Below are 24514 nucleotides of genomic sequence, written 5' to 3'. Positions count from 1 at the left end.
ATATTTTCGTAATTTAAATAATTCAGATTTTTCCTTATATATCCTTACACGTTACATCGATTATAAACAGACGAAGGAATTATACATTGGAGAAATGAAAAAATATTATATCTTTATTATTACGTTAAATAATTAAATAAAAGATTTAATTTTTTATACATGAAGATTCAAAAGAACTAGAAGAAAAAATTAAATCACGATTCTTAGAGACTTCTGTAAAATACGTTAGTTTTTCATTCTTTTTTTTTTCTTATTTTTAAACGAGGTACAAAATCCTCTTTTCGTTAAATCGAAAATTCGCAGAAGATTTTAATTCATTTCCATTTTGTTTTTCTTTTTTCACGTAATCCTTGATCATTCTCCTTTACTTTCATGTTTCATTTAAGAAAATCTGGTTCTATGTAAAACAGCGCAAAAGGAAAAGGATATATGTATATTCTTGTTAATTAACGAGGTATCCACGAGGGAACTCAAGGTGAATCACGAAATACGGAGAATGATGTGCAACTTTGACGATAAATATTACGAATCTGCAAGTATGACGAAGAAGGAAAAGCAAGGAAGAGAACATAAAGAAAGAGAAAAAGATAGATAGATAGATAGAGAGAGAGAGAGAGAGAGAAAAAAGAGAGAGTGAAAGAGAATATAAAGATAAATAAAGAAAATTGTAAACGATCTTAAACGACGATTTTATCATAGGAAAGATAATAAAAAGTAAAATGATACATTCTAATTAAATGATCCTTACGGCACATGATCGATTTTAAATTTTGACTAAAAAACTTATTAACGTACCAACATATGCATGTAATTATTAATGTATATACTTTTAAATTTCTTTCTCTATTTCATTGACAAATTAAAATTAAAATTTTCCCCTCGAAAAAATTTTTTTCGACAGCTTTTAAAAATACTTCGATCGATTTAATTCGAAGTTGTTTCTATTGATATACTTACATATATATGTAATAATCCTTTTAAAACTATAAAAGAATATCGAATATTTGTTATTCTCTAGAAAAGGAAATCCATTCGAGGAGAGTTCGATCGATCGATCGAAAGAGAGAAAGAGAGAGAGAGAGAGAGAGAGAGAGAGAGAGAGAAAACAAAAAAAGGTTTTTTTGGCTAAAAATAATGTTATGAGAATAATTAAAGAGAGCGAAAAGAAAGAAAATTCTTTATCCCTTCTACTTTTAATAGATACGAATATCGATTTGGAGCTTTCAAGCTTGCGATAAATCCGTTCTATTTCTCTTCTACGTCGATCATACGTGTTTATCTAATCTCAACGTCAACATTTTATCAACGTGTCGACGTCAAGGTGATACGATGAACGAAAAGCTTCCTATCGAAAAATTCCTATATGCTCTCTCGCTCGCTCTCTCTCTCTCTCTCTCTCTCTCGAAATAATCGACGTGACACCATAAATATGCACGCTATTCGCTGATCGAAAAAAAGAAAGAGGACGCCTTCCTTCGACCGTAAAAATAATCTCGGGAAATTTTATCGTTTTGGCTCGCTATTCGCTTAACGCAAATTCGTTGTCGTAGCATTTGTCGATACTTCATACCTCTTCTTATTCTTTCTCTTTCTATCTCTCTTCTTCCCCCCCCCTCTCTCTCTCTATCTTTTTTAATTTGCCTTTTTATGATTTTTCTCTATTTTTTTTTCTTTTTTCTTTTTCTTTTATCTAACTCCTCGTAGCATCGCACGCACATTTTTAATTTGTTTGTTATGAAAAATGAAGGAGGAGTAAACAAAATGTAAAAATAAAAAAGGAAAAGAAAAAACAAACAACCCAACAGAAAGGAAACACATACAAGAGAGTAAGTGAGAGAGATCGATGATCAACGTCGTAACACGCGATCCGATGCTCGCAGCGGTAACCCACCTTGAACAATAGCTAGATTAAGGGCTTTCAAGGGCGGTGTGATAGGCTCGTAATTTCAAACAACGCCAACGCTAATTCGAGTCCGTTACGAATTCTACTCTACATTTATGTTGGCTTAGAGTAGATAATGTATATATAAAAAAAAAAAGGAAAAGGAAAAGGAAAGATGAAGAAGAAGAAGAAAGGAGAAGAAAAAAACAGAAAAGGAAAAAGAGGGAAATAAAAAATAAATCAGATTGATAAAAACATATATATAAAGCCATCACATATTTCTACTCCAAACGATTTTTCACCTTATCTATATTATATAATATATGTCAATAAATGCACGCGCGCATGCGTGTATGCGTCTATGTATGTGTATGTGTACACACATATACTCATTGTATCTATAGATTTAAATAAATATATAATTCTGAGAAATCATTCGTACAAAATAAAACATCGAATCGAACGTATAATCGTAATCGATTGATCTGTGATTTCGACATAAGTATATTTATTATTTTATAAATAAATATGTAATGACGTAAAGTCATTCGCAACAAAAGAAAGAATAAATAAATAAAATCTCGCGAACTCATTAATCAGCAGTCAATTAAATTTCGTTTCTGTTTCTGACAATTTATGCCAGATACTTCATTCGCAACTTTAACTTCTTTAATTTTTCTTCTTCCTACTTTTAATTATCGTACTTTCAGACAAAATATAATTAACGTCATCTGTTCGTAACACATCACGAATATGTTTATTGTGAAAGAAAAAAAATAGAAACGTAATAAAACGAGTATGCCCAATTAAACGAGAAAGTAACAAAAATTAAAGGTATCGATCCAACGACGAATCGATTACGATCAATTGAATCGTTCTTACAACTTTAATCGCTAACGAAAAACGCTCAAAAGCTTTCGTTAAAAGCTTTTGGCCCCGTTATCATGACCAATGGTCGTTGAAGATCAATGAAGAAAAAAAAAGGAAAAGAAAAAGAAACAAAAAAAAAAGAGCGAAAAGAAGAAAACTTGTTCGACACGTAGAACTCTCCTACGTAAGAGATTATTAATCGGTACCACGTGCAGTATTATTTGTCTTTTTTATTGTAAAACGATCGTCCCTCTTCTCTCATTTTCATTCCTTCCTTCATTCGTTCGTTCGTTTGTTCGTTCATACGTTTCTTCGTTCCTTCGTTTATTCGTTTATACGTTCGTTCTTCGAATAAAGGCGGATATTTTAAATGATTACCACACCTTTGTCGGAAACGTTCTTCCATGACGTAACATTATGACCATGAAATAAAAAAAATGAAAAAGTTGAAAGATAAAGAACGGGAGAGAGAAAGAGAGAGAGAGAAGGGGGAGAGAGGGGGAATTAGAAGGGAAAAAAGAAAGAGAAAGAGAGAATACACATTTCTGCCTACATACAATTTTGTAATATTTTAAAATAAGATATTTTCATGATATTACGTAAGATCTCTCTCTCTCTCTCTCTCTCTCTCTCTCTCTCTCTCTTTCTCTATCTATCAACACCTTTTTCCATTAAAAATCATTGAATATCTCACAAAACCGATAATGAATTTTATCGTTGGACAGATAACGTTAGTAAATTATATTCGCTATCAAAAGTTACTTCAATCAATGGACTTTCTAAAATAATATCAATACTATTCATTTTAAGTTCATTAACGCTCGAGAAAATATTGTTTTTTTTTATTTCACACGAACGTATACCACCATCGATATTTCTACTATATATTTTTCTATCGTGTATATTTTTATAGAAAAGCAAACAAAAAAAATATATATATATACATACACATGTGTACGCATAAAAAAAAAAAAAATGAATGAAAATAAATAAATTGTACGACGATTAAACTCAATATTAATGACTCAAAGCAATGGCAGTAAATATTCTTAGGCGAGAGAGAGGGAGGAGGCTGGGTGGAAGGAGGTGAATGCGGGAAGAAAAAAAAGAAAAAAGAAAAAAAAACAAACAGAAAATTGAAAATAAAAATAACGATTACGTTGGATTTTCTCTATGTATGTAATAATCTCCGTTGCATCATTCTCATAAATTCTACAAATAACAAATACATATAGTTTCATAGAAAATTGCTATCGATTTATCGATAACGTTCTTCTCAGTTGTCCAAAAAGGAGAAAAAAAAAGAGTTATATACCATCCGGATAGTGAATGATCGCACGCAAAAGAGACATGTCAAAGGGAACGATAGATACCACATCGATCCCCTTGCCGTCCCTTCGTCTTCTTTATTTTTTTTTCTTTCTTTTCTTTCTATTTTTTTTCTTTTTTTTTTTAAATCACCTTTATATTTCGCATATTTCTCCTTTTTCATATATACGAAAATCTCCTTTGGATACGCATATCATATAAATATATATTGTATAGGATATAAGCTAAAATAATCCACGAATTGAGTTTAGTTTAATTGAGGTATTTCAAAATGATACCAACGATAGAAACGATATCCGAAATAAATTTGATTATTAATATTTCGATCGAATTCACTTCCGAGGAACGTCAAGAACGAGAACGAAAACGAGAGATTTTCGCGCGCGCATTTTCCGTCGTGCATCCTCAAAATTCGTTAATTAATTTTCGACAGGTGGTAGAGGAAAACAAACGCTCCGGGCCAATTTGTCGGTTGACGGACACGTCGAAAAGTTTCCTAAATGGATCCGGACGAGATAACGCCGTTGGCGAGAATGAGAATAATGATAAAGTATTATGACGAAAGGTATAATAACGATCGAAATTGTAAAATTTTACGACATGGAATGATCGATAATAAAGATCATAAAGAGAAATCAATCGTGAACCTAATCGAAACGAGGCGAAGGGGACGAGAAGAGAAAAAAAGAGACAAGAAACAAGACGAGATGAGACGAAGTAACGAAAACGTGGTTTTCCGACGTTTCTCTCTCCCTCTCCCTCTCTCTCTCTCTCCCTCTCTCTCTCTCTCTATCTTTCCGATCGAGAAATAATGATATTTTTAAAAAATACAAAGATTTTGTATTCCTTCATGAGATTCTCCAAATTTAATTTTTTTTCTTCATTCCAATAAAAAACAAATAAAACTCTTGACTCGTGATAAGAGGTTTAATAGTGAAAAACGCGTGGCCGTCCTCGATATAGCGCATTAGAAAAAATGTAATCGAATGAAAAATAGGGAAAAACATCGAGGCGCGCGTTTGACAGTTTACTTTAATACAAGGATTTGCTCGACAAATGGAGAAACGAGCAAGCGAACGAAAGAAAAATAAAGAGAGAGAGAGAGAGAGAGAACGTGATATTCTCTCTATCTTTCTTTTCTCCTCCGTCAACCACACACCCCCGAAGATGCCGGCAGGTTATGTCGTATACTACGGCACTGGCCAAACTCGGCCAGATCCTTTGATCATAATAAAAATGTCATTGACGTTTTTCTTTAAAAGGAATAAAAAAAAAGATAGAAAAAAAATTGAAAAAGAAAGAAAAAAAAAGAATGATCACTCACCAAATGAAGCACCGTGTTGACAACTTCCCGATTAGACACCTGTCCCACTTCGATCAGGCCAATCAGGACGGCGAATTTCAAGCTGTCGTTCATCGCCATCGCCACCACCTCCTCCGGCCTCTTAATATCACTGAACGGTGGACTCTTCATGTCCGCCATCGCGCCGATTTTCGACTTTGTGGAACGCGGTCCTTCCACAGGAAGAAAATCTACGACAGTTAACGCACGTACCGCCTTATCAACGAGAGCTTTTCACCGTCACATGATAATACAACACAAATTGATCTGCCATCTTTGAGAGTAGACACTGTTGTGAGGAATCTGCCAGTACGCCAAAGGCAAAAGTTCCTAGAACGTGGAGCGCGCGCGCGATAATACGTCCGTACCGCCGTCTGTCGGCTAAGAGACTGAACGTAAATAGCGCACGACGTAAACGTTGAGTGGTAGGGGTTTAATCTACCTATGCTTTTGGAGGGGGGGTGACCGCTACTTTTAATAAAATAACTACATACATATATACGTACGTATGTATATATGCGTATCCTTTTATTTTATTTAAAAAGAAAATGATATAAAGTAAATAATATAAACGAATTAATCGATAACTAGATAGATACAATGAATTAATTGGAAATAAAAATAAATATATGTCATTGCTTACTTTGACGTATAGATTTCAATTTAGGATTTATCGAAAGATATAAATAGAAAAGATGTCTAATAATTTACGACTAAGTTATAACAATATTTTATTTATATCTCTCTTCCAAATTCTATTTAATTATAATTTTAATTCTATCAATCGAAATGTTTTATCTTTTCTATCCAGATATTTTTTCACTTTTTATTTCTGTTTTATTTATTTCATCTCGTTTATTTATTTGCTTCTCTGAAAATGCAAAAAGAATTTACTATTAATTTAAATATTTACTATCATATATATGAATATATATATATATATATATATATATATATATATATATATGTATATATAAGTGCACAATAAATTATTATTGTTTATTCTAACCATATAATTGTCCAACATTTCAAATCAATCATTAAGCAATAAATTATATATTTTTCGTATAATTTGAATTTAAATGCACCGGATGCTTAACCATAATGATCTATGTTGTATATGATCTAGGGATATTTTTATCGCAACAAAATCTAGTAAATTCAAGGAAATATTTAGAAAGATTTGACGTGATAAGAACATTGTTCGTTCTTACAAGTTTCACTTTTACGGAGTAGTTTAAGCTTTTTAGAATCCATGTATAGTTTAATGACGATGTTGACGTGACAAAATTCTGAAAATATTGCAGACTTCTAATCTAAATTATCTTTATAATGTTCCTAGTAGGCTTGACAGGTGGAATAGCCACTGGAAAAAGTGCTGTGGCTGGTGTATTTCGCGAACATGGCATACCCGTCATTGATGCCGATGCGATAGCCCGTAAAGGTTAGATATGATTAATTATATTACTAGTGTCACATTGAATACAAAATGAACTTTACTCGTAAGAAGATAAAAGTATTAAGAATTAATGAAAAATACATATCGGCTCGAATTTTTCATTATTACACGATGCACTATTACACTATTGCACGATGTCATCGTGCAATTAGATGATATAATTATTCTTTTAAAAGTAATTCCTTGTAATAAAATTTTTAATGCAAAAGTTTGTTTATGTAGATTCTTGTACGATATAAGTAAAAGTCGTTAAAAATAATTTTTACTTTGTCAAGTATAAGCTTCTTAAATGAATAAGATATCTATTTAAAAAATATAAGATCTCTTATTTAAAATATAAATTTATCGACGTTCTCCTTACGATTTAAAAGAAATATAGCTTTTTAATTATTATACTTCTTATATTTATAGTTGTGGAACCAGGAAAACCAGCTTGGCATAAAATACAAATGGAATTTGGTCCTGAGGTATTTCTCAGTACAAAAAAACTTGATAGAGCCAAACTAGGCGATATTATTTTCAATGATGTTGAAAAAAGAAAAAAATTAAATGCTATTACCCATCCAGACATATATAGAGAAATATATTGGCAAACATTTAAATATTTTGTACAGGGCCATTCATTTATAGTTCTGGAATTACCGTTACTCTTTGAATCAGGACATATGTTGAATTACTTGCATAAGATTATTGTTGTAACTTGGTAAGTTATTTTATTATTATTATTATTATTATTATTATTATTATTATATCGATATTAATATTTGTAATTACTTACCATTTTCAGCGAAGAGGATTTACAATTACAAAGATTAATAGAACGTACGGGATTTACAGAAGCTAAAGCAAAACTAAGAATAGAAGCTCAAATGTCTTTAGAAAAAAAAGCAGATATGGCAAATTTTGTAATAGAAAATTCAGGAACCGAACGTGATACTAGAGAACAAACTATTAAAGTAATTAATGTATTGAGATGTTCAAAGTACCATTGGAAATTACGTTTTATAGTCGGTTTTTGTTGCACTGTTCTTTTAGCTGGTGCATATTGGTTAAGAAACAGATCATTTAAATCCTTGCCTGCAACAACATAGAAATAAATTTTAACAAAAGTTACAGCACGAATTCTGATAACGATGAAGAATGTATTAAGCCAAATATGTTAATTTAATTAATCTTCCTATTTTTAAAAGAAATGCAATAACTGCATACATATATGCATCGACACATTGCTATCTTCTTTTATATATATATATACACAGTATATATACATATATTTTAAAGTAAAAAATGAAATATATCGATTCGTCGATAATCAAATATACGTACTGAAAAATGCAAGACAGTGTTCTTCACAATAAACGATTACAGTACTGTACATATCAAAGATCTAAGAAACCAAAAATAATGTTATGTGTATAAATAATGATATAAATTACAAGCTACTTCCATTTTATATACAATTAAAAATCTTAGAAACACAAGAAAAACTGTACGATTATTACATCAGAAGGAATATGTAGAATGAAAATAATAACTTTGTAACATTACGTATAGCATAACGCAACTAAAATATATTTTTGTTCTTATCTAAAACAGAAATAATTAATACTTTGGTTTTTACCAAATATATATTGTAGTATAATATATATTTTTTTTTATCAACTATTTTATGTATTAAGATTATTCTTCTTTATAGCTAATTTTATTCAATTGCATTTATGCTATATAAGCTGAAGTTAAAATATACCATAGATTGTACTCATATCAATGAAAGAAAAAAAATGTAATATGTGGTGGTACGTTTAATAAAGATTCGGGATTTTTAACAACATAAAGTTGTTTCTTTAAGAGTTGTTATATAATCAAATTATATAATTTTTTTCTTTTTTCTTTCTCTTTCAACATTTTTCAATTTCTCTTACAACGTTCTTCATCAATTACTTAACCTTCAATAATTAACCAAATAAACCAATAAACCAATAAATACGATATTCGAGATAAATTAGAACCACAGAAGGAAGCAATACATACAAATCGTATGAAGATGTATCAACATTACATAATAAACCAAATATTTTTTCATAATTTATTATAAATATTTTATATATTCCTACGCGTCAAAATTATGATTAGAATTCTTACCTTCTTTTCCTTTTTTCTTTCCCCTTATTTAAATATGACGATTTTGTCAAAAGTTTACATAAATATGCACAATGGGCCTTGATGTGTATTTAATTTATTAAAATATTGCTATTTTATAAGAATAGTCGACTTATTTATTGAAAATGGGAGTATAAACATTTTCTTGGAAAACAATGAAGCAACAAAATATTTACAGCCTTGCATACAGAAAACAGTTACAGGGTTCGCTACTACCTTAATTCAGTGACGAGTCTTCACTGTGACCTAATATATTTCATTCTATTTTGTACTTACATTAATTTAATAATCTAAATGAGTTCCTTCTTACATATTTCTTACTTTACAATTTTTCTCACAGATTCGCTTAGCTATTTTGCAAATGACTATACGCATATATTGATATTTTTTTTGTGATGTTTATCATATAAAACAAAGTCAGTGATTTGTTGTTTCTTTATCAACCTCTACATATTCAATTACGTATGCATTAATAAATCGGAAACAATTTATATTTCACTCACACATTATACTGATTACATTCATACGATCCTCATTTTTTATTACTTTCCAGAATAAATTTTTAAAGAGATAAGTAAAAATGCGATATTCGAGAGAAATTAGAACCACAGAAGGAAGCAATATATACAAATCGTGTGAAGATGTATGAACATCTTAAAGGAGTGCATGGAAACTGTACTGCTATAAAAGTTGCGTTTTTACGTTTACCCTGCATAATAAATTATATAAATTTTCCAATATAATGAGAACAGCAGTTCCGTCAATATTTTTTGGTATTCATTAAAGTCATCCTTTAGATGTACACAGACGCATTTCGGCTAGGTACACACATACGTTTGTTACTTTCTGCATTTTCACCATTTCTTTACGAGGTATTATTGCAAAGATATTCGGTCAAAGTTCAAGCCCCAAAGTCACAAATACAGAAAGCAACTATTTATTCCTTGACTCACCTAGTAAACCGAAAAGCTTTCTCCGGTCAATGCATTACTGCAAAACAGGCCTAAGTTCTTGAGTCATAATAGGATAGGAAACCAAAGGTGCGGTTGCACCTGATATTGAAAGAGGTAAACTGGCAGGTTGTTGCGTATTAGGTGGTTGTTGATTTGTCGCTTGTGGACCTGAACCACTCATCGTGATAGTCTGCTGTGCCATGGTCACGATAGGTGGTGGAATCGAGACAGGAGCCATGGACACCGCAGCAATAGATACGGGTGCGACCGTAGCTATGCTTACTGGAACAGTGGCTACACTCGCTGTAACCGTACGTAGCGTACCAGCTGCTACAGCGGCATTGACCATTTGTTGTGGAGTAGGAGCTTGAGACGGTGGAACGGTGTTTGTAATTGTAACCGCTGGGACTGTCACAGCAGTCACATTTGCTGTTCGCTTTCCTGACATTCTCAATTGAGCATTTTGATCCAGCAAAAACTCATTGGTTGCGGTCAAATCGCTGACCTATAATAACAACAACAACAACAATAATAATAATAACAATAATAACAACAATAATAATAATAATAATAAATATCTGATGATTCACTCGGAGAGTATATTACGAGTCCGATGAAGATAATAACCTGTTTCTTTAGTTCCTCTATTTTCTTTCGTAATAATGCATTTTCATCCTCTAAAACAATAGCCCTAGCTTCATTACGAGGTATTACTGGATAATAATAGCCTGGTGTAACCGGCTGTGCGGTATGTTGACCAACGATTTGCGAAGTTTCGAAGTGGACGACCGTCTCACCGGAAACTATTCGTCGCTTTGGCTCCGGTGGTCCTATGTAATCTGTTGGATGCTGAGACGTATTATAGCCATTGCTTGCGACTAAATTGTGTTGTTCCTCCATCGGCCAATGGAAACTATATACAAATATAATTCATTGATTAATAGGTGTTTGACAAATTGAAATAGTTTTATTTTGAAAATCATGGATTATCTAAAAATAAAATAATGATCTAAGAAACATGACGACATGATTTTATTACTTACTTTCTGTCCTCCTCATATCTACGACTTTCGTTATTGCTAGGACTATTGAAATTATGAGGAGGTCTTGACGCACTGTTATGCGACGTTTGGGTCAAACTATGTTGTGGTTCTTCCTTCTTCACGTGTCTGTATTTACACTGTGTCCTTTGGCAAGTACCTTTAATAAAATCTTTGCAAAGAGGATACTCGGACTTTTCACTATTATTTTTCAACCTATTTAAAACATGAGCCGGTAACTCTCCCGTCGCACGAAAACGTTTCTCTTCGTTCTCCGTACAATGTAAAAATTTACAACCCGGCCAATTGCACATGCCATTTTGAAAGTCATGACAAAATGTGTAACCCTCGACCGGATCATCGTCCGAACGTTCGTGAAGATATTTGCAACGTTTCCCTCTGTGGCAAACATTTCGTAGAAAATCTCTGCAGATGCGAGTGGGTGAGGTATCGCCATTCGTGACCTGTCCATCCGACATATTTTTATTTTGGTCGTTCGACGAGTTTTCCACCTTCTTATTCAACTTCTTCATTGCTCTGACATCAGCATTACAAGATTATAATTACGATAATACTCGTATGGTTCGTTTTATTAATTATACTCCTTAGTTCCTCGGAGACGATCTCCTGTATCTAGAGACAAAACAAAAACAAAAGAATCATAAAAAGTTAGAGAAAAAAATAGATTAGAAATTTGTATCAATTATTATTACGTATTACAGTCGACAATAGCGTGTAAAAAGATACATAACATATACAATGTCGTCTTTATATTCAACGATCCTTCAAACCGCGAGGTACGTATCAACGCGTATTTTCCTATCTAAATTACATAATCTCTCGCATCAAAACGTCGCAGAAGCGACGATGCTAACGAAAGAGATCCATTCATGAGAGGTCTACGTTTAGTTCAGTAGCATATGGCCAATTGATATAAAGCTGAATATAGGCTGAATTATCAAGAGACTGTAAAATACAGATACGCGACCTGTATCATATATAATTCTTAAAAATAGCACTCGAATCGATTGCGCTTCAATGTATCTTTTTTAAATACACTCTTTTCTTTTTCTTTTTCTGCCGGCTTGTTCCGCTTTTTTTTTATTAATTTTAATTTTTTTTATTTTTTTTTATTAATTTTCTTCTTTTTTTTATTTCTCTTTCATGTTATTGATTTATTGTTCGAACAGAAATTTATTTTGTAAAAATGTACAAAAAGTTTCGATAGAAATTTATAATGACAAAATAACAAAAGATTTGTAAGAATAATGATTCACAACTGAACAATTAAATTGATATAAAATGGGGTTTTTTTTCAATTTATAAAATTTCTAGAGACAATACAACTATAATTGATCTATCGTTTACTCTACTATAGTAATTTCACATGCCTTAGGTCTTACAAAATGAGAAAAAAATACATTCTCAATTAAGTTAATTTTTATTTTTTATGACTTATACATTAGTATTAAGGTTATATCAACAATATTATGTACAAGTAGGATTTGCTATATAAATTTCCACGATTCTCTTGTCTTTCTTTTTAAATTCAAGTGACGAAAGTGACAATCGTGAGAGACTATTTGATTTTCTTTCTCTCGAAAGACAAAAATCGAGAATATATTTATAATCCAATCTCTTCTTTCTTTTTTTCTTTTCTTTCTCTCTTATAATTACGTCTCTTTAATAATTCTTTTAACACGGAAAATGTTGATCGAGCAATGGCACTCTAATTAAAACTAATGAATCAAGGTACGATTAAATTCGATTATATTCATATAAAAAGAATTCAATGGAAAAGTGTACAATTCGGAAATCTGTCTTTCTATATTTTCTTTTTCTTTTTATCAATTTTTTTTTCCTTTTATTTTTTTTCTTTTTTTTTCGTTTTTCTTTTTTTTCTTTTTTTTTCTTTTTTTCTTTTTTTCTTTTTTTTTTTTTTTTTTTTTTTTTGAATAGATGCCTAGATCATTTTCTTTTTATCGCTGTAGGATTGAAAAATCCTTGTACCGATTAGCTTTAAAAAAATTCTACAAGTATATGAGAATAATCTGCTTAATAATTATTAGGTCGGTCGATTAGATATGCTTTCTAATATGATGATATCAATGCAAATGAAGATATAGATCGAGCGTGCATATTTATATAAAAAAAAAAAAAATAAAAAAAAATAAAAATATACGAAAAATGTATTATTTAAATAATAATTAAATTCGAAAATAGTGAGCATTTAAAGCTTTTGCACAATCCGCGTAGACAAAAACACATTGATTAAGAACGCATAGATAAATAGATAATCGTAATTATACACTATCGATAAATAGAACTTGCGGTACCATTACAAAATCAATTTTATTTTAAACAACTCAATCAATAACATGCCTGTGCACGAAGCACGCTTGCGGTGAAAAACTACGCAACACATCTTTTTACAAACAACTGAACACGTGCCATATGTATTATGAAACGATACTCCATCTATAAATGATAATATGAAAGATAAAAAAAAAAAATAATAAAAAATAAAAAAAAAATAAAAAAAAAAAAGAAAGAAAAAAGTGAACTTTAAACTATTAATTTCAAAAAGATTGTATATCTGTGTGTGTGTGTGTGTGTATGAATGAGTATACATGTAATAGATATCGGTGATGAAACGGTAATTTGGGTAAGATAAATTTTGCGATAAGAAATCTTGAAGAAGAAGAAGAAGAAGAAAAAGAAGAAAGATTTACAGCCACCGCACAACACATTTTATAAAAATTTGTTCGCATGCGTGATCTCAACGTGATAGTCGATTGTAAAATAAGACTCTTTTTTGTCTATATTCTTTTTCCTTTTTTCTTTTTTTGTTTGTTTGTTTATTTGTTACTTTCATACTCAGGCAAAAAAAGAAAAGACATACAATAAACGGAAAATAATGAGATAATATATTGATGAACACACTTTGCTCAGTTAATTTTGTGTCATAGCCACTTGCCATTCATTGATCGATCCAACGAAGACGTTGCATTATAAATAATCGCGACGACGTGTTAACACGAAGCGTGTGGCATTGTAATCCGATACTAAATGCCACCACAACTTTGAAAAGATATGATTATTCAGATTGGCAGCATATTGAACATTTTCAGTGGTATTGTCTAGTTTCTTCTCTAAATATGTTCCATCTAGCCGTAGTTTCATTTTAAATCGATACACAATGCATATGTCCATAGAATATATAATACTGCCTTTGATTTTTCATTCCTCCAAAAGAATTTAAAAAAAAAAAAAGACAAAAAAAAAAAAGAAAAAAAAAGACAAAAAAAAAAGTAAAAACTGAAAAATTCCTGAATTTGGTTCTTTATGGATACGTTCATTTGTATATCATACTATTTACAAATTTGTTTAATCTTAATCATATAAAAAAACGTTAAATTTCTCAAATAGAGATTATAAATTTTCCAGACCTAAATCCACTTCTACAGTTATACAGAATAAAACTTGAGTTTGTGATTGCACCACATATTATAGCTAATATTGTTATTTTTTTTTTTTTATTACTATTATTAATTATTATTATTATTAATATTATTATTATTACTGTAGATAAAAAATTAAAAAGGAGATATATTACTTCTCATAGAGAAAATTATTTACAAAAGCAAAAAACATTAGAAGATTTTTTCTAGCAACATGCAGACTAACGCTATTACAATGGGAACAACATAATGTATTGGCACAGTGTAGGTTGCATTTAGCAGATCACCACACTGTTGCTTTAATGTGGTATATTTTTTTAATAGTTCTCCTCTTTCATCTAAAAAGGCATTGTACTTTTCTTTCACTATTACTAATTCTTCATTAACTTCCTGCATCCTTTGAGCCTCATTTTTCGCACGATAATACAATTCCTTCAACCTATCCATAATGATCTCAGTTGGTTCATGAATCAACGAGTCTCTTAATTCTTCTAATTCCTGCTTGACCACTTGTTGTGCTTCCAGGCTGTCTTCACCTTTTAAAGAATCTAAAGATCCAATTAGAGTGTGCAATATATATTCTTTTGAATGCAAACTCTGTTGCATACTTTCATTCTTAGTCATAGGCTTTAATGTCTTAATATAATCTCCTTCTAGATGATCTTCGTCACAGTCTTTATTTAAGTCAACTTTTTCGTTGACATTTTTCTCTTCAATTTGTTCATATTTTTCTGTTGTTATATTCTCTACTTCTCTGAAAGACTTTTCAGAATCTACGGTATCACTTGCTTTTTCTAATAATTCGTTCTCCTTTTCTGTTTGTTCCGTTGGCTCATAATAAACTTCTAATTGCTCGCCATTTTCATTGGACGCAAATCTAACTTCCGTTTTATGTGGTACAAATATCTCTTTAATTTCTCCAAAGGCATGTTCTTCTTTCTTGTTTTCTATAGTCGATTTTATGCTAACATCATCACTAGCAACACTGCATGTTTCATCCGTTGCATCCGAATCTATATCAGCATCCGAATTAATATCCAAATTGTCTAAATTAGCATTTCCATTTACTAATGTTCTCCTAGATGGAGGCGGCAAAATATATTCTGTTAAATTATCATTTCCCACTGCCAAGTCATCTAATTTCTCTTTTGAACTAAATGATTCAGAATTTACTACTTTCAATTGATTAGAATCTATATCTTGTAAATTAAATTGATTATCTTGTTCTTCTTTAAAATTACTTTCAGAATCCATTTCTATATTGCCAGCACTAATAGAATTTAATTTATTCAAAATTGCATTAATAGCATCAATAGGATTTTCTCCATCTTTTGAATCAAAATGTTCACTTGTAACTAATTTTGGATCCATATCTTGCAGAGTTTGCATATAATTTCTCAAGGCAGTGATCTGCTTAAGAATATTAACCGAACTTAATCTAGACTTTTGTAATCTTGCCAACAAGTTTTGTTCTTTTGCCTCTTGACGTTCCAATGTTTTTAATATAACTTGTATCTCTTGTTCTGCATTTTGCTTCACTACTTTTAATTTTTCTTCAGTTTCCAAAAGTTTGTTCGTCGTTTCCTGGAGTTTCTTTTGTACTTCTGTATATTTGACACTAAGTTCTTGCAATTCATTTTGAGTATATTTTGAAACACTGTGCAAACTCTGATTTTCTTCTTCAGTTTCGCTTAATTGAGTTTCTACATGCACTAGTCTTTTAGCAATTTCCAGCTTTTCTTGCAAAATTTTCTGCAATGCTTCCTTTGCTGTATTTTGATATTGTGCTTTTTCCTCTTGAAGTTTTACAAGTTCATTTCTAATCTTATCTTCTGTGTAATTTTTAGAATAAACAACCAGTTGATTTTCCACAGTTTCAACCCATGATAACAAACGATCTTCCGTTATCAATGCTTTCCATGACTGATTAGTAACTTTTCGAATATTTTCTACCAATTGTTGAAGATGTCCTAGTTTAGAATTAAGCGCCTTTTCCCTCCTAGAAGCTTCTTGTATAACTTGATACAATTTATATAAATCCTCTAAGGAAACATTACTACCTACCGGTGTAACAGATGTGCTAAGACTAGCTTTAGCTTCTTTACCATCCGGCAGATAAAGCTTTATTGTTGCCACTATACAACCATGCGTTACTTTCTTTGTATTCTCTACTACATCCACTCCAAATTGAACTATATCTCCTGAACATACTTCTTCGGCTGCAGATTCTAAGCCTGAAGTACTTAACCTTTGATTGTTAATGAATGTTCCATTGCTACTACGAGTATCTTGTAAATAAAATTTTCCACCGGTATACCAAAGCAATGCGTGATTCCTTGACAACACTCTACAGTCAAAGATCGCATTATTTGGAGCAGCCCTTACTCTGGCCACTGAACGACCTATTTTCACAGGTTCTTCCAAAGTCAACGTACGTTCTTGAAACGGATGAGAGTTGTCCCTGCAAATCAGGACAACTTTCGGTGCCATCTTATTGTCCTGCATGTTGCTCAAGCTCAGATTGTTATTATTCTGAGCAGCAGGATAATTGGCATTTTGTACCCATCCACCACTGGCTACAACCATAGCCGAATATCTTGGACGAACCAGACAGTGTGAACTCTATTCCAAAATAGCCTTGAGGACGTAATAATATTCTTTAGCGATAGAGTGTCGAGAAAAAATGCGGAAGAGGAAGATAGAAACTCGCACGCGGTATTGTATATCTCATCGAGGATAATCTCGATAAATCGTTTCTTCTTGATTTCGTACTTAGGCACGCACCGTGTACTTCGTACACACCCGAACCTCAGAATTCGGTCACGAGAAGAATCGTGCTCGAAACTCTTGCGACCTACGACTCGTCACGCCTCCTCGTGACAGACGAATTAGCATGTTTCTACGATGGAAAGAAATCTTTATCTTCGTTATTATGATTTTTCGTTGTCGTCTCCCTTCGATCGTTCCTTGTTACCTTTACGAATTTCTTTTTCCGTGCATAGTCTCGTCTCGATACGATAAGATAGAAATGAAAATATGATTCGTATCCTTCCCACTTCGATTTTCTTTTACTGCTTAATGAAAGAATTCACTAATTTGGTCTCTTCTTAAAATCTATGACAACGGTTAACAGGTAAAGGTATGTTTCTCGAAATAAGCAGATCGGCCACTCTGCTTCTCTTTCTCTCTCCTTCTCTTCCCTCTCTACACGTTAGCACTTTCCTCCCTCTAAACGAGTCCTCCTTTTAACGCCTCCTTCCTTCTCTCTATCTTGCACTCACTCTTCCACCTTTCGCTTTTACGCTCTATACTCTTATATATTCTCACAAGGCTCAAACAACAAATAAGGTAAACGCGATACTTTTAGATGATACATTGTTCAAAAGTCGAGAACAAAGTGATTCAATCACGAAATGATTTGTAACACTCTATATAACAGTCATACAGTAATACAGAAGTTTGACAAAATTTGTCAGCTGCGCAACTCGACTTGCGCATCGGTCGGCCATGTTACAAGCCGCCAATCGTCATCCAACATCCTCGACTATAAATGTATATATACGCACACATAGAAATTGTACGTATCCATGTACCTGTACGTGTATCGCTTACGGCAGCGAATATACCTGAACCTCGTAAATTGTAACCACTATAGGTTATGTTTTATAGAACTAGCAAACGAAAGAACGAACAGCCTGGTAAGAACCTGTCTGGCTTTATCGGTGGAAAATATCGGAAACAGGAAATTAACCAAAGAGATAAACGTGCCTTCTTATCATGATTCTCTCTCTCAAATGAATTTTTATTCAAAAAGAATATTATCTCTATCGAAACAAATATCTTTGAGATGTAAATGATGAAAAAATAAATGTCACGTTTATTAATCTTATATCGTTCAAATATATCAATCAAATTTTATCTTAGTTCATTGGGAACTCTATGAAAATGAGTAATTGCTGATGATGACATAATTGAGGCACGTAAGTACTACGTATTATAGCGTATTACTGGACGAGTTCATTCGAATCGATTATAGCCAAAAGACCAATCGAATAAATAACGACTAAATAATGACTAAATAAAAGGTTAATAATAAACCTGATCACATTATGAATAAACTTTTTCTTCTCATCTATATGAATATAAAAGACGACAAATCATGATATCGTCAATCCTTTCACTTTTGTGTCCTCTTCATTTCGTGCAAATGAGCGGAGTCCCATTACATCACGTTATCTATCTCCATGCTGATCTGAATAATTTCAAATATGCGCGGGCGTTTCTTCCTTGAATATTAATATAAATTATAAGATCTTTTGAAAAATATCAAACTCTCTGTAAACATTAAAATAAATACCTTCGTATTGATTATTTTCTAAGTTTCCAAGTTTTATTATTCATGATAGTATATTGAAAAAGATCCGTTGGCTTATACCTTAATATTTTTCTTCTTATATTTTTTCGATTAAAAATTTTTCAAAATCCTGTTATTATATTTTTCAAAAAATAATAAATACGAAATAATTCGATCCTCTGACTATTTTAAAAGTTTTTATGATTGATACAGTTTTTTCTATTACATTAATGACGCCTCTACGAGAGAGACTATGTTTGTTGTACGTTTAGTACGCGTTATAAGCACAGCTGCGTCTTAACCTCAAAACATAGTGTTTTATTAAAAATATTTCCCAATTAAAATCATTGTACTAAGGACTACATAAACATTAAAAAGATATGCGCATAAATTTGAAATTTTTATCGATAAATAAATGGTCTACTTCTTTAAATCATATATAAAATTTATCTTAAACGATAATTGATAAGTAATACTGACGTTAATAAAAAATTTTTGTCAAAAGTGGAAGTTTATATAAAAAATTTCTTCTGATATTAAGTATAAAAATAACTGAACAAACTAAAATGTCAGATGATGAAGATTATATGTCCGATAAGTTTTTGCAATTGTCCGAAAAATGTGCTACGCCAAGTCTAGTTTATAGACATACAGATAAAAGACAATTCGAATTAGAAAAAAGAAAAGCTGAGCATGAAGCAAAAATGAAAGAAAAAAATAAATCAATACATTTAATAGAGCGTGAAAAACGAGAAGAGGGCATGTCTAATGCCATAGCAAGTAGTAATAAAGGTGAGTTCTACAAATAACTTATAAAGTTAATCCTATTTATCTCTTCTTTGCTTATAGGTTTTGCTTTGCTTATGAAAATGGGATATAAACCAGGACAAGGTATAGGAAAAACAGAATCAGGTATGATTGAGCCAATTGGAATAGAATTGAAAGCTGATCGACATGGATTAGGCAAAACATCGGCAAAAAAAGAAACCAAATCAAAAATAGTAGATACACGATTAGATAATTCACATATGCAAGATTTCCGAGAAAGATTGGCAGAAACCAAATTAGAGCAAATGTTAAAAGTAGATTTATATAAAAGCCAAAAAGTTTGTCAACAACTAGATGCTAAAGCAAATAAAGAAGAACCTTTAGAATCTTGGTTCTGGGTAAATGATTTGGAGAAAAAAGAAGATGAAAATGAAGAAGAAGAGAAAGAAGAAGAAGAAGAAGAAGAAGAAGAAGAAGAAGATATTACTGTTAATGAAAAATTAGATATTCTGACAAAATATTTACGTGAAAAGTACTTTTATTGTATTTGGTGTGGTGTATTATTTGAAGATGAAAATGATTTAAGGGATAATTGTCCAGGATGTACAAGAAATGTTCATTAGAAAATACACTAAAAATAAATAATCAATTCAATAATTCAATATACTACTTTTATATATTACACTGGTTTTTAATGTTACCACATTTAGATACGAGTTACATATGAGAAAAAATGTTTTACTAAAGGCAGGCAAGTTTTTTTGATACAGTTACCCCTACCACGTAGAAAAACATAAAAAAGCTATTAAATACATAATGCAAAATACTCTGAAAAAAGTATATCATGCTAGGAAATCAAGCACATTATAGTGTAAAAGCTAGAAGTGGTTTCACTGACTATTAACTCTTAGCAGGGGTTCAACACCCCAAGCTGTTACATATTGGGGGATACTTTCTTATAAAAGCAAGTGTTTCCTTTTCTCTGGTTTCATTTCTCCTCTGTACTTTGATCAGATCTTTACTAAAAGTAAACTAATCCTGAGAAAAGAAAATATTTAAATATTATTCTCATAATGACAAAATTCACCATATTTTTATTGATCATTACATCCTACTATAATTGTTGTGTTATTGCACAGATATTAGAAGATGAAAATTGTGAAACATTACAATCAGAAATTCATATTACTAAAGGCATAGTACCATAATATACAACTAAGAAAAAAAAATATATATATATATATATAAACAAAATAAAAAAAAATATAATTGAGCTATTTTCTTTCATAGATGAATATGATGAGGTTGGACATATAAAAAGAACATGCAGTGGTGATATATCAGTTACTAAGTGTGAAGGATTTTGTACCTCACAAGTACAACCAAGTGTTATTACTGCCACTGGTTTTGCTAAGGTATATACACTAATTATAATATATAATAAAGATGGATTACTAAATAAAATACATATATCTACTTTGTCTTTCAGGAATGTTATTGTTGCCGTGAAAGTTATTTGAAGGAGAGACTTGTTATTTTAAATCAATGCTATGATGCAGATGGAATAAAGTTAATGAACAATGAAGATGGGGTCATGGAAATAAAATTGCGAGAGCCAGCAGAATGCAAATGTATAAAATGTGGAAATTTTTCCAGATGAAATTTGACAATGAAATAAACTTAAATTGAGGCAAAGTTGTGATAAAAATAACTTGAATTAAAAATGTGGAGATACTTGTACCACTGCTTACAATAAATTATATTCATAAAAATATGTTTTCTGTATATGCTTTACCTTTCTAAAATATCAAATATTATTTTTTTATAATAAAAAATAAATATATTTCATTATGAATATTAGGAATATTAATAAAATAATATTGATATTAGGATATGAATTCAAAAATATTTTAATGTAAGTTAAATAATTATGAATTAGTAACAATATAGAGTTAAAATTTTCAAAGTTTTTACTACACTTGTTATAATCCCTACATAAACTCCTAAGAGCCAAATTAAGTTATATATTCATATATGATAATATTAAAAATATGATATATTAATGATATCAAAAATCAGAATATTGGATCTATGGATTCTATATTTTTTTTTCTAATGCTTAGTTCCATCTGACCTTGTAACGATAATGTAACTTTTTCAAGGCAATGATTAAGAGAATGACTTTTAGCATATCAAATATTATTTATATAAATATCATCTAAATGAATTAAATAGATAATAAACTTATTAAATAAATACAAATTTATAGCTATTATATTATTTAAGAAGGATGTTATAATAACTGTTTAAAAACAATAGAACATTATGTATTCTTATATTGTAATATATTAATATTTTTGACTATATATATTTATAAAAATAATGTTAATAAATGAATTTTAATAATACTCATTTTATATATATACATACAGTTTCTCATTTTATATATATACATACATATTTACATCATACATACATACATATTTACATCATACATACATCATACATACATCATACATATATACATACATACATCTATTGCATACGTACATCACATACATACATCATACATATATACATACATACATCTATTGCATACGTACATCACATACATACACCACATACATATATACATACATACATCACATACATACATACATACATACATACATACATATATATACATACATATATACATACATGCCTACATACATACATATATATATATATATAAAATTGAATATATATTATATATAAAAGAAGAATACTATAAAATTAAAGAAAATTTAAAAATGAAATTGATGATATTTTTAAAAACAAATACTTAGATAAATATACTAATAGAAATATTTAAAAATAATATTGATATTCTGTATTTAACCATTGATATTCTGTATGTAACCATTATAGCAACACATACTGAAAATTTACACCATTTATTACTCTTTAATGAAATGGATTATTTTATTAGTTTTAATTATGTGATACCTTACAGTAATAATCTTTTATTATATAATGTTTTGGAAGATTATAAATACTAAACACTTATAAAGAAGGGAATATATAATAGTGTGAACTTGATATACACACCCTTAATATCATTTAGAAATGTAGTTAAGAGAAGGGAGGAAAAATAGCCACCCATAGAGTATAAAAGCTTACAGCAAAGGCTCAACAAGCACAGTAAAGTGCCAGAGAGCCAGCAGAATGTATCATAATAAAAGGATATTGTGGTGCCACGTTGGTAAATAAAAAAAATATTATTTTCAAGTATCGAATATAAAAAGTATTAAAAATAATCGATTTTAATAACTTAAAAGTTAAATGTAATAATATCGGATTTTATTACTTACTGCGTAGTTATAACGAGTATGCTGATGTGTATTCTATTTGAGAATACCAAAGCAATCGTAGGAATTGACGAATGTCAAGCAACTCCTGTGATACACTTTCTTCAATATCCAGGCTGTATTCCAAAACCAATACCTAGTTATGCTTGCAGAGGACGCTGTAGCAGCTATCTACAGGTAAAATAAAAAATATTTTAACTATGTTAAGTTTCAAAAAAGAATCTGAACTTTTAAAAAGAGTTATATCTTATTATACTGTTAAAAAAAAGTTCAAAATAATTAGATTATAACCATATTAAAATTACAGAATATTTAGCAGAATATAAAAATTATTACAATTAGTTAAGTTTAATTAGTTAAGAATTAATATAACACGGAATTGTTAAGTTTAACATTTAATTTTATAATACACACACACACACACACATATATATATACATATATGTACTAATCATGAAAACCATGTGATATTATTCCATTATTATTTATAATAAAACTAAAACTTATTTATAATAAAGCGCTTAAAAAAATATTAGAGTAAATTAAAACATGGAAAACATTCTAAGACTCAAATAAATGTCTTGATCATTGTTTAATTAGATAAAGTAAATAAATAATTTCAAATAAAGTTTATATTAAAAAGAAAGCATAATATGATTCACAGTAAAATTTATATTCCTAAGCAAGTCATTGTTTTGGATACTATTTCGTAAAAATATTCACTAATTGAATGTATATTACATTTAATCGTATTATCTTAATCGTATTAATTAATATGATTATTATATGGTAAAGTTTTAACTTACCTTTCGCTACAGGTGTCCGGATCGAAAATTTGGCAAATGGAAAGAAGTTGCATGTGTTGTCAAGAAAGCGGCGAAAGGGAGGCTAGTGTATCCCTTTTCTGTCCGAAAGCAAAACCAGGAGAAAGAAAATTCCGAAAGTTAAGTTTATTTTTTTAAACTCTTTATTGAATTTAAAAACTTCTCGCGAAACGCCATAAACTTTTTAAATTCGAATCGATGTGTCGTTTTCACATTGATGTTAACAGCAAACCGTTTGACACCACGAGTTTTGTACCGCCATATTGTTTTCGTGTAGAAACGGCCAGTACTGAAGGTATAGAAGATGACGATCGCGGGAATTTCAAACAATAATTAAATACGCGCCTCGTGATGAACTTTAAAAAAATAATTTTTCAATAATTTCTTTTTTCTTACGAAATTCTACCTATAATTGTTGTTTTCGAATTTGAAAATTCAACTAACATTGAAAATATATCAAAAATAACTTCTCTTATGTTTTAAAAACATTTTCATTTTTTGAATTTTATAGGTTGTTACCAAAGCCCCGTTAGAATGCATGTGCAGACCATGTACCAGCATCGAAGAATATGCTATAATACCTCAGGAAATAGCTGGATTTGCCGAAGAAACTCCATTTACAACGTCCGCTCATTTTAGACGATCGCCTGGCCTATAATAATTTCATTTTAAATCTCTCGATGTATTTAAAAAATATAATAAATCAATGTGATGAAGAAATG

The 24514-nt window shown here is 30.3% G+C and overlaps 7 protein-coding genes across 10 annotated transcripts in view; 4 read left to right on the top strand and 3 right to left on the bottom strand.

The window, feature by feature from the left end:
• LOC124432458 (neurobeachin) overlaps positions 1-5791 on the bottom strand; it is a 306785-nt gene extending 300994 nt beyond the window's left edge. Inside the window, exon 1 of the mRNA XM_046981638.1 lies at positions 5406-5791. Within this exon, the coding sequence (XP_046837594.1) occupies positions 5406-5564 (159 nt within the window). The 5' untranslated portion in view covers positions 5565-5791. The remainder of the gene's footprint in view (positions 1-5405) is intronic.
• An 803-nt stretch (positions 5792-6594) lies between these two features.
• On the top strand, positions 6595-8713 carry LOC124431958 (dephospho-CoA kinase). Its single transcript, XM_046980388.1, has 3 exons — positions 6595-6867; positions 7294-7585; positions 7670-8713. The coding sequence occupies exons 1-3, from the start codon at positions 6756-6758 to the stop codon at positions 7971-7973; spliced, it is 708 nt and encodes a 235-aa protein (XP_046836344.1). The 5' UTR covers positions 6595-6755; the 3' UTR covers positions 7974-8713.
• Positions 8714-9102: 389 nt separating this feature from the next.
• Positions 9103-23109, bottom strand: LOC124431918 (zinc finger CCCH domain-containing protein 10-like). Of its 4 annotated transcripts, none has more exons than XM_046980353.1 (4): positions 22972-23109; positions 11039-11668; positions 10623-10908; positions 9103-10500 (listed from the first exon to the last, which is right to left on the bottom strand). In XM_046980353.1, the coding sequence occupies exons 2-4, from the start codon at positions 11566-11568 to the stop codon at positions 10030-10032; spliced, it is 1287 nt and encodes a 428-aa protein (XP_046836309.1). In that variant the 5' UTR covers positions 11569-11668; positions 22972-23109; the 3' UTR covers positions 9103-10029. The 4 variants fall into 4 exon arrangements, with proteins under 4 accessions (XP_046836309.1, XP_046836316.1, XP_046836317.1 ...); XM_046980360.1 differs by lacking the exon at positions 22972-23109 and adding an exon at positions 14013-14325; XM_046980361.1 differs by lacking the exon at positions 22972-23109 and adding an exon at positions 11749-12192.
• Positions 12458-18588, bottom strand: LOC124431899 (sarcolemmal membrane-associated protein). Its single transcript, XM_046980299.1, has one exon. It carries the CDS (start codon positions 17080-17082, stop codon positions 14689-14691), a length of 2394 nt encoding a protein of 797 aa, XP_046836255.1. The 5' UTR covers positions 17083-18588; the 3' UTR covers positions 12458-14688.
• On the top strand, positions 18595-20280 carry LOC124431947 (G patch domain-containing protein 11). Its single transcript, XM_046980377.1, has 2 exons — positions 18595-19642; positions 19700-20280. The coding sequence occupies exons 1-2, from the start codon at positions 19417-19419 to the stop codon at positions 20239-20241; spliced, it is 768 nt and encodes a 255-aa protein (XP_046836333.1). The 5' UTR covers positions 18595-19416; the 3' UTR covers positions 20242-20280.
• On the top strand, positions 20666-21392 carry LOC124431972 (partner of bursicon). Its single transcript, XM_046980413.1, has 3 exons — positions 20666-20812; positions 20909-21033; positions 21108-21392. The coding sequence occupies exons 1-3, from the start codon at positions 20692-20694 to the stop codon at positions 21276-21278; spliced, it is 417 nt and encodes a 138-aa protein (XP_046836369.1). The 5' UTR covers positions 20666-20691; the 3' UTR covers positions 21279-21392.
• LOC124431966 (bursicon) lies at positions 22489-24512 on the top strand. The gene is made up of 4 exons (XM_046980401.1): positions 22489-22862; positions 22979-23145; positions 23787-23912; positions 24304-24512. The coding sequence occupies exons 1-4, from the start codon at positions 22826-22828 to the stop codon at positions 24448-24450; spliced, it is 477 nt and encodes a 158-aa protein (XP_046836357.1). The 5' UTR covers positions 22489-22825; the 3' UTR covers positions 24451-24512.
• Positions 24513-24514: the final 2 nt, after the last annotated feature.

Source organism: Vespa crabro, chromosome 1 (genome assembly GCF_910589235.1).
Source record: "Vespa crabro chromosome 1, iyVesCrab1.2, whole genome shotgun sequence".
In the NCBI taxonomy this organism is placed as follows: domain Eukaryota; kingdom Metazoa; phylum Arthropoda; class Insecta; order Hymenoptera; family Vespidae; genus Vespa; species Vespa crabro.
The sequence above is the reverse complement of the archived record's forward strand: the minus strand, read 5'-3'. Positions and strand labels throughout refer to the sequence as shown.

Bases quoted from the DNA above. Each gene is read 5' to 3' on its own strand.
- LOC124431958 (XM_046980388.1), top strand. From the start codon at position 6,756: ATGTTCCTAGTAGGCTTGACAGGTGGAATAGCCACTGGAAAAAGTGCT. The intron at 6,868-7,293 runs GTTAGATATGAT...TTATATTTATAG, and splicing joins CGATGCGATAGCCCGTAAAG to TTGTGGAACCAGGAAAACCA. The intron at 7,586-7,669 runs GTAAGTTATTTT...TACCATTTTCAG, and splicing joins AAGATTATTGTTGTAACTTG to CGAAGAGGATTTACAATTAC.
- LOC124431918 (XM_046980353.1), bottom strand. From the start codon at position 11,568: ATGAAGAAGTTGAATAAGAAGGTGGAAAACTCGTCGAACGACCAAAAT. The intron at 10,909-11,038 runs GTAAGTAATAAA...ATTTGTATATAG, and splicing joins AGATATGAGGAGGACAGAAA to TTTCCATTGGCCGATGGAGG. The intron at 10,501-10,622 runs GTTATTATCTTC...TTGTTATTATAG, and splicing joins TAGAGGAACTAAAGAAACAG to GTCAGCGATTTGACCGCAAC.
- LOC124431972 (XM_046980413.1), top strand. From the start codon at position 20,692: ATGACAAAATTCACCATATTTTTATTGATCATTACATCCTACTATAAT. The intron at 20,813-20,908 runs GCATAGTACCAT...TTTCTTTCATAG, and splicing joins AGAAATTCATATTACTAAAG to ATGAATATGATGAGGTTGGA. The intron at 21,034-21,107 runs GTATATACACTA...TTTGTCTTTCAG, and splicing joins CTGCCACTGGTTTTGCTAAG to GAATGTTATTGTTGCCGTGA.
- LOC124431947 (XM_046980377.1), top strand. From the start codon at position 19,417: ATGTCAGATGATGAAGATTATATGTCCGATAAGTTTTTGCAATTGTCC. The intron at 19,643-19,699 runs GTGAGTTCTACA...CTTTGCTTATAG, and splicing joins CATAGCAAGTAGTAATAAAG to GTTTTGCTTTGCTTATGAAA.
- LOC124431899 (XM_046980299.1), bottom strand. From the start codon at position 17,082: ATGGTTGTAGCCAGTGGTGGATGGGTACAAAATGCCAATTATCCTGCT.
- LOC124431966 (XM_046980401.1), top strand. From the start codon at position 22,826: ATGTATCATAATAAAAGGATATTGTGGTGCCACGTTG. The intron at 23,146-23,786 runs GTAAAATAAAAA...CTTTCGCTACAG, and splicing joins GCTGTAGCAGCTATCTACAG to GTGTCCGGATCGAAAATTTG. The intron at 23,913-24,303 runs TTAAGTTTATTT...TGAATTTTATAG, and splicing joins GAGAAAGAAAATTCCGAAAG to GTTGTTACCAAAGCCCCGTT.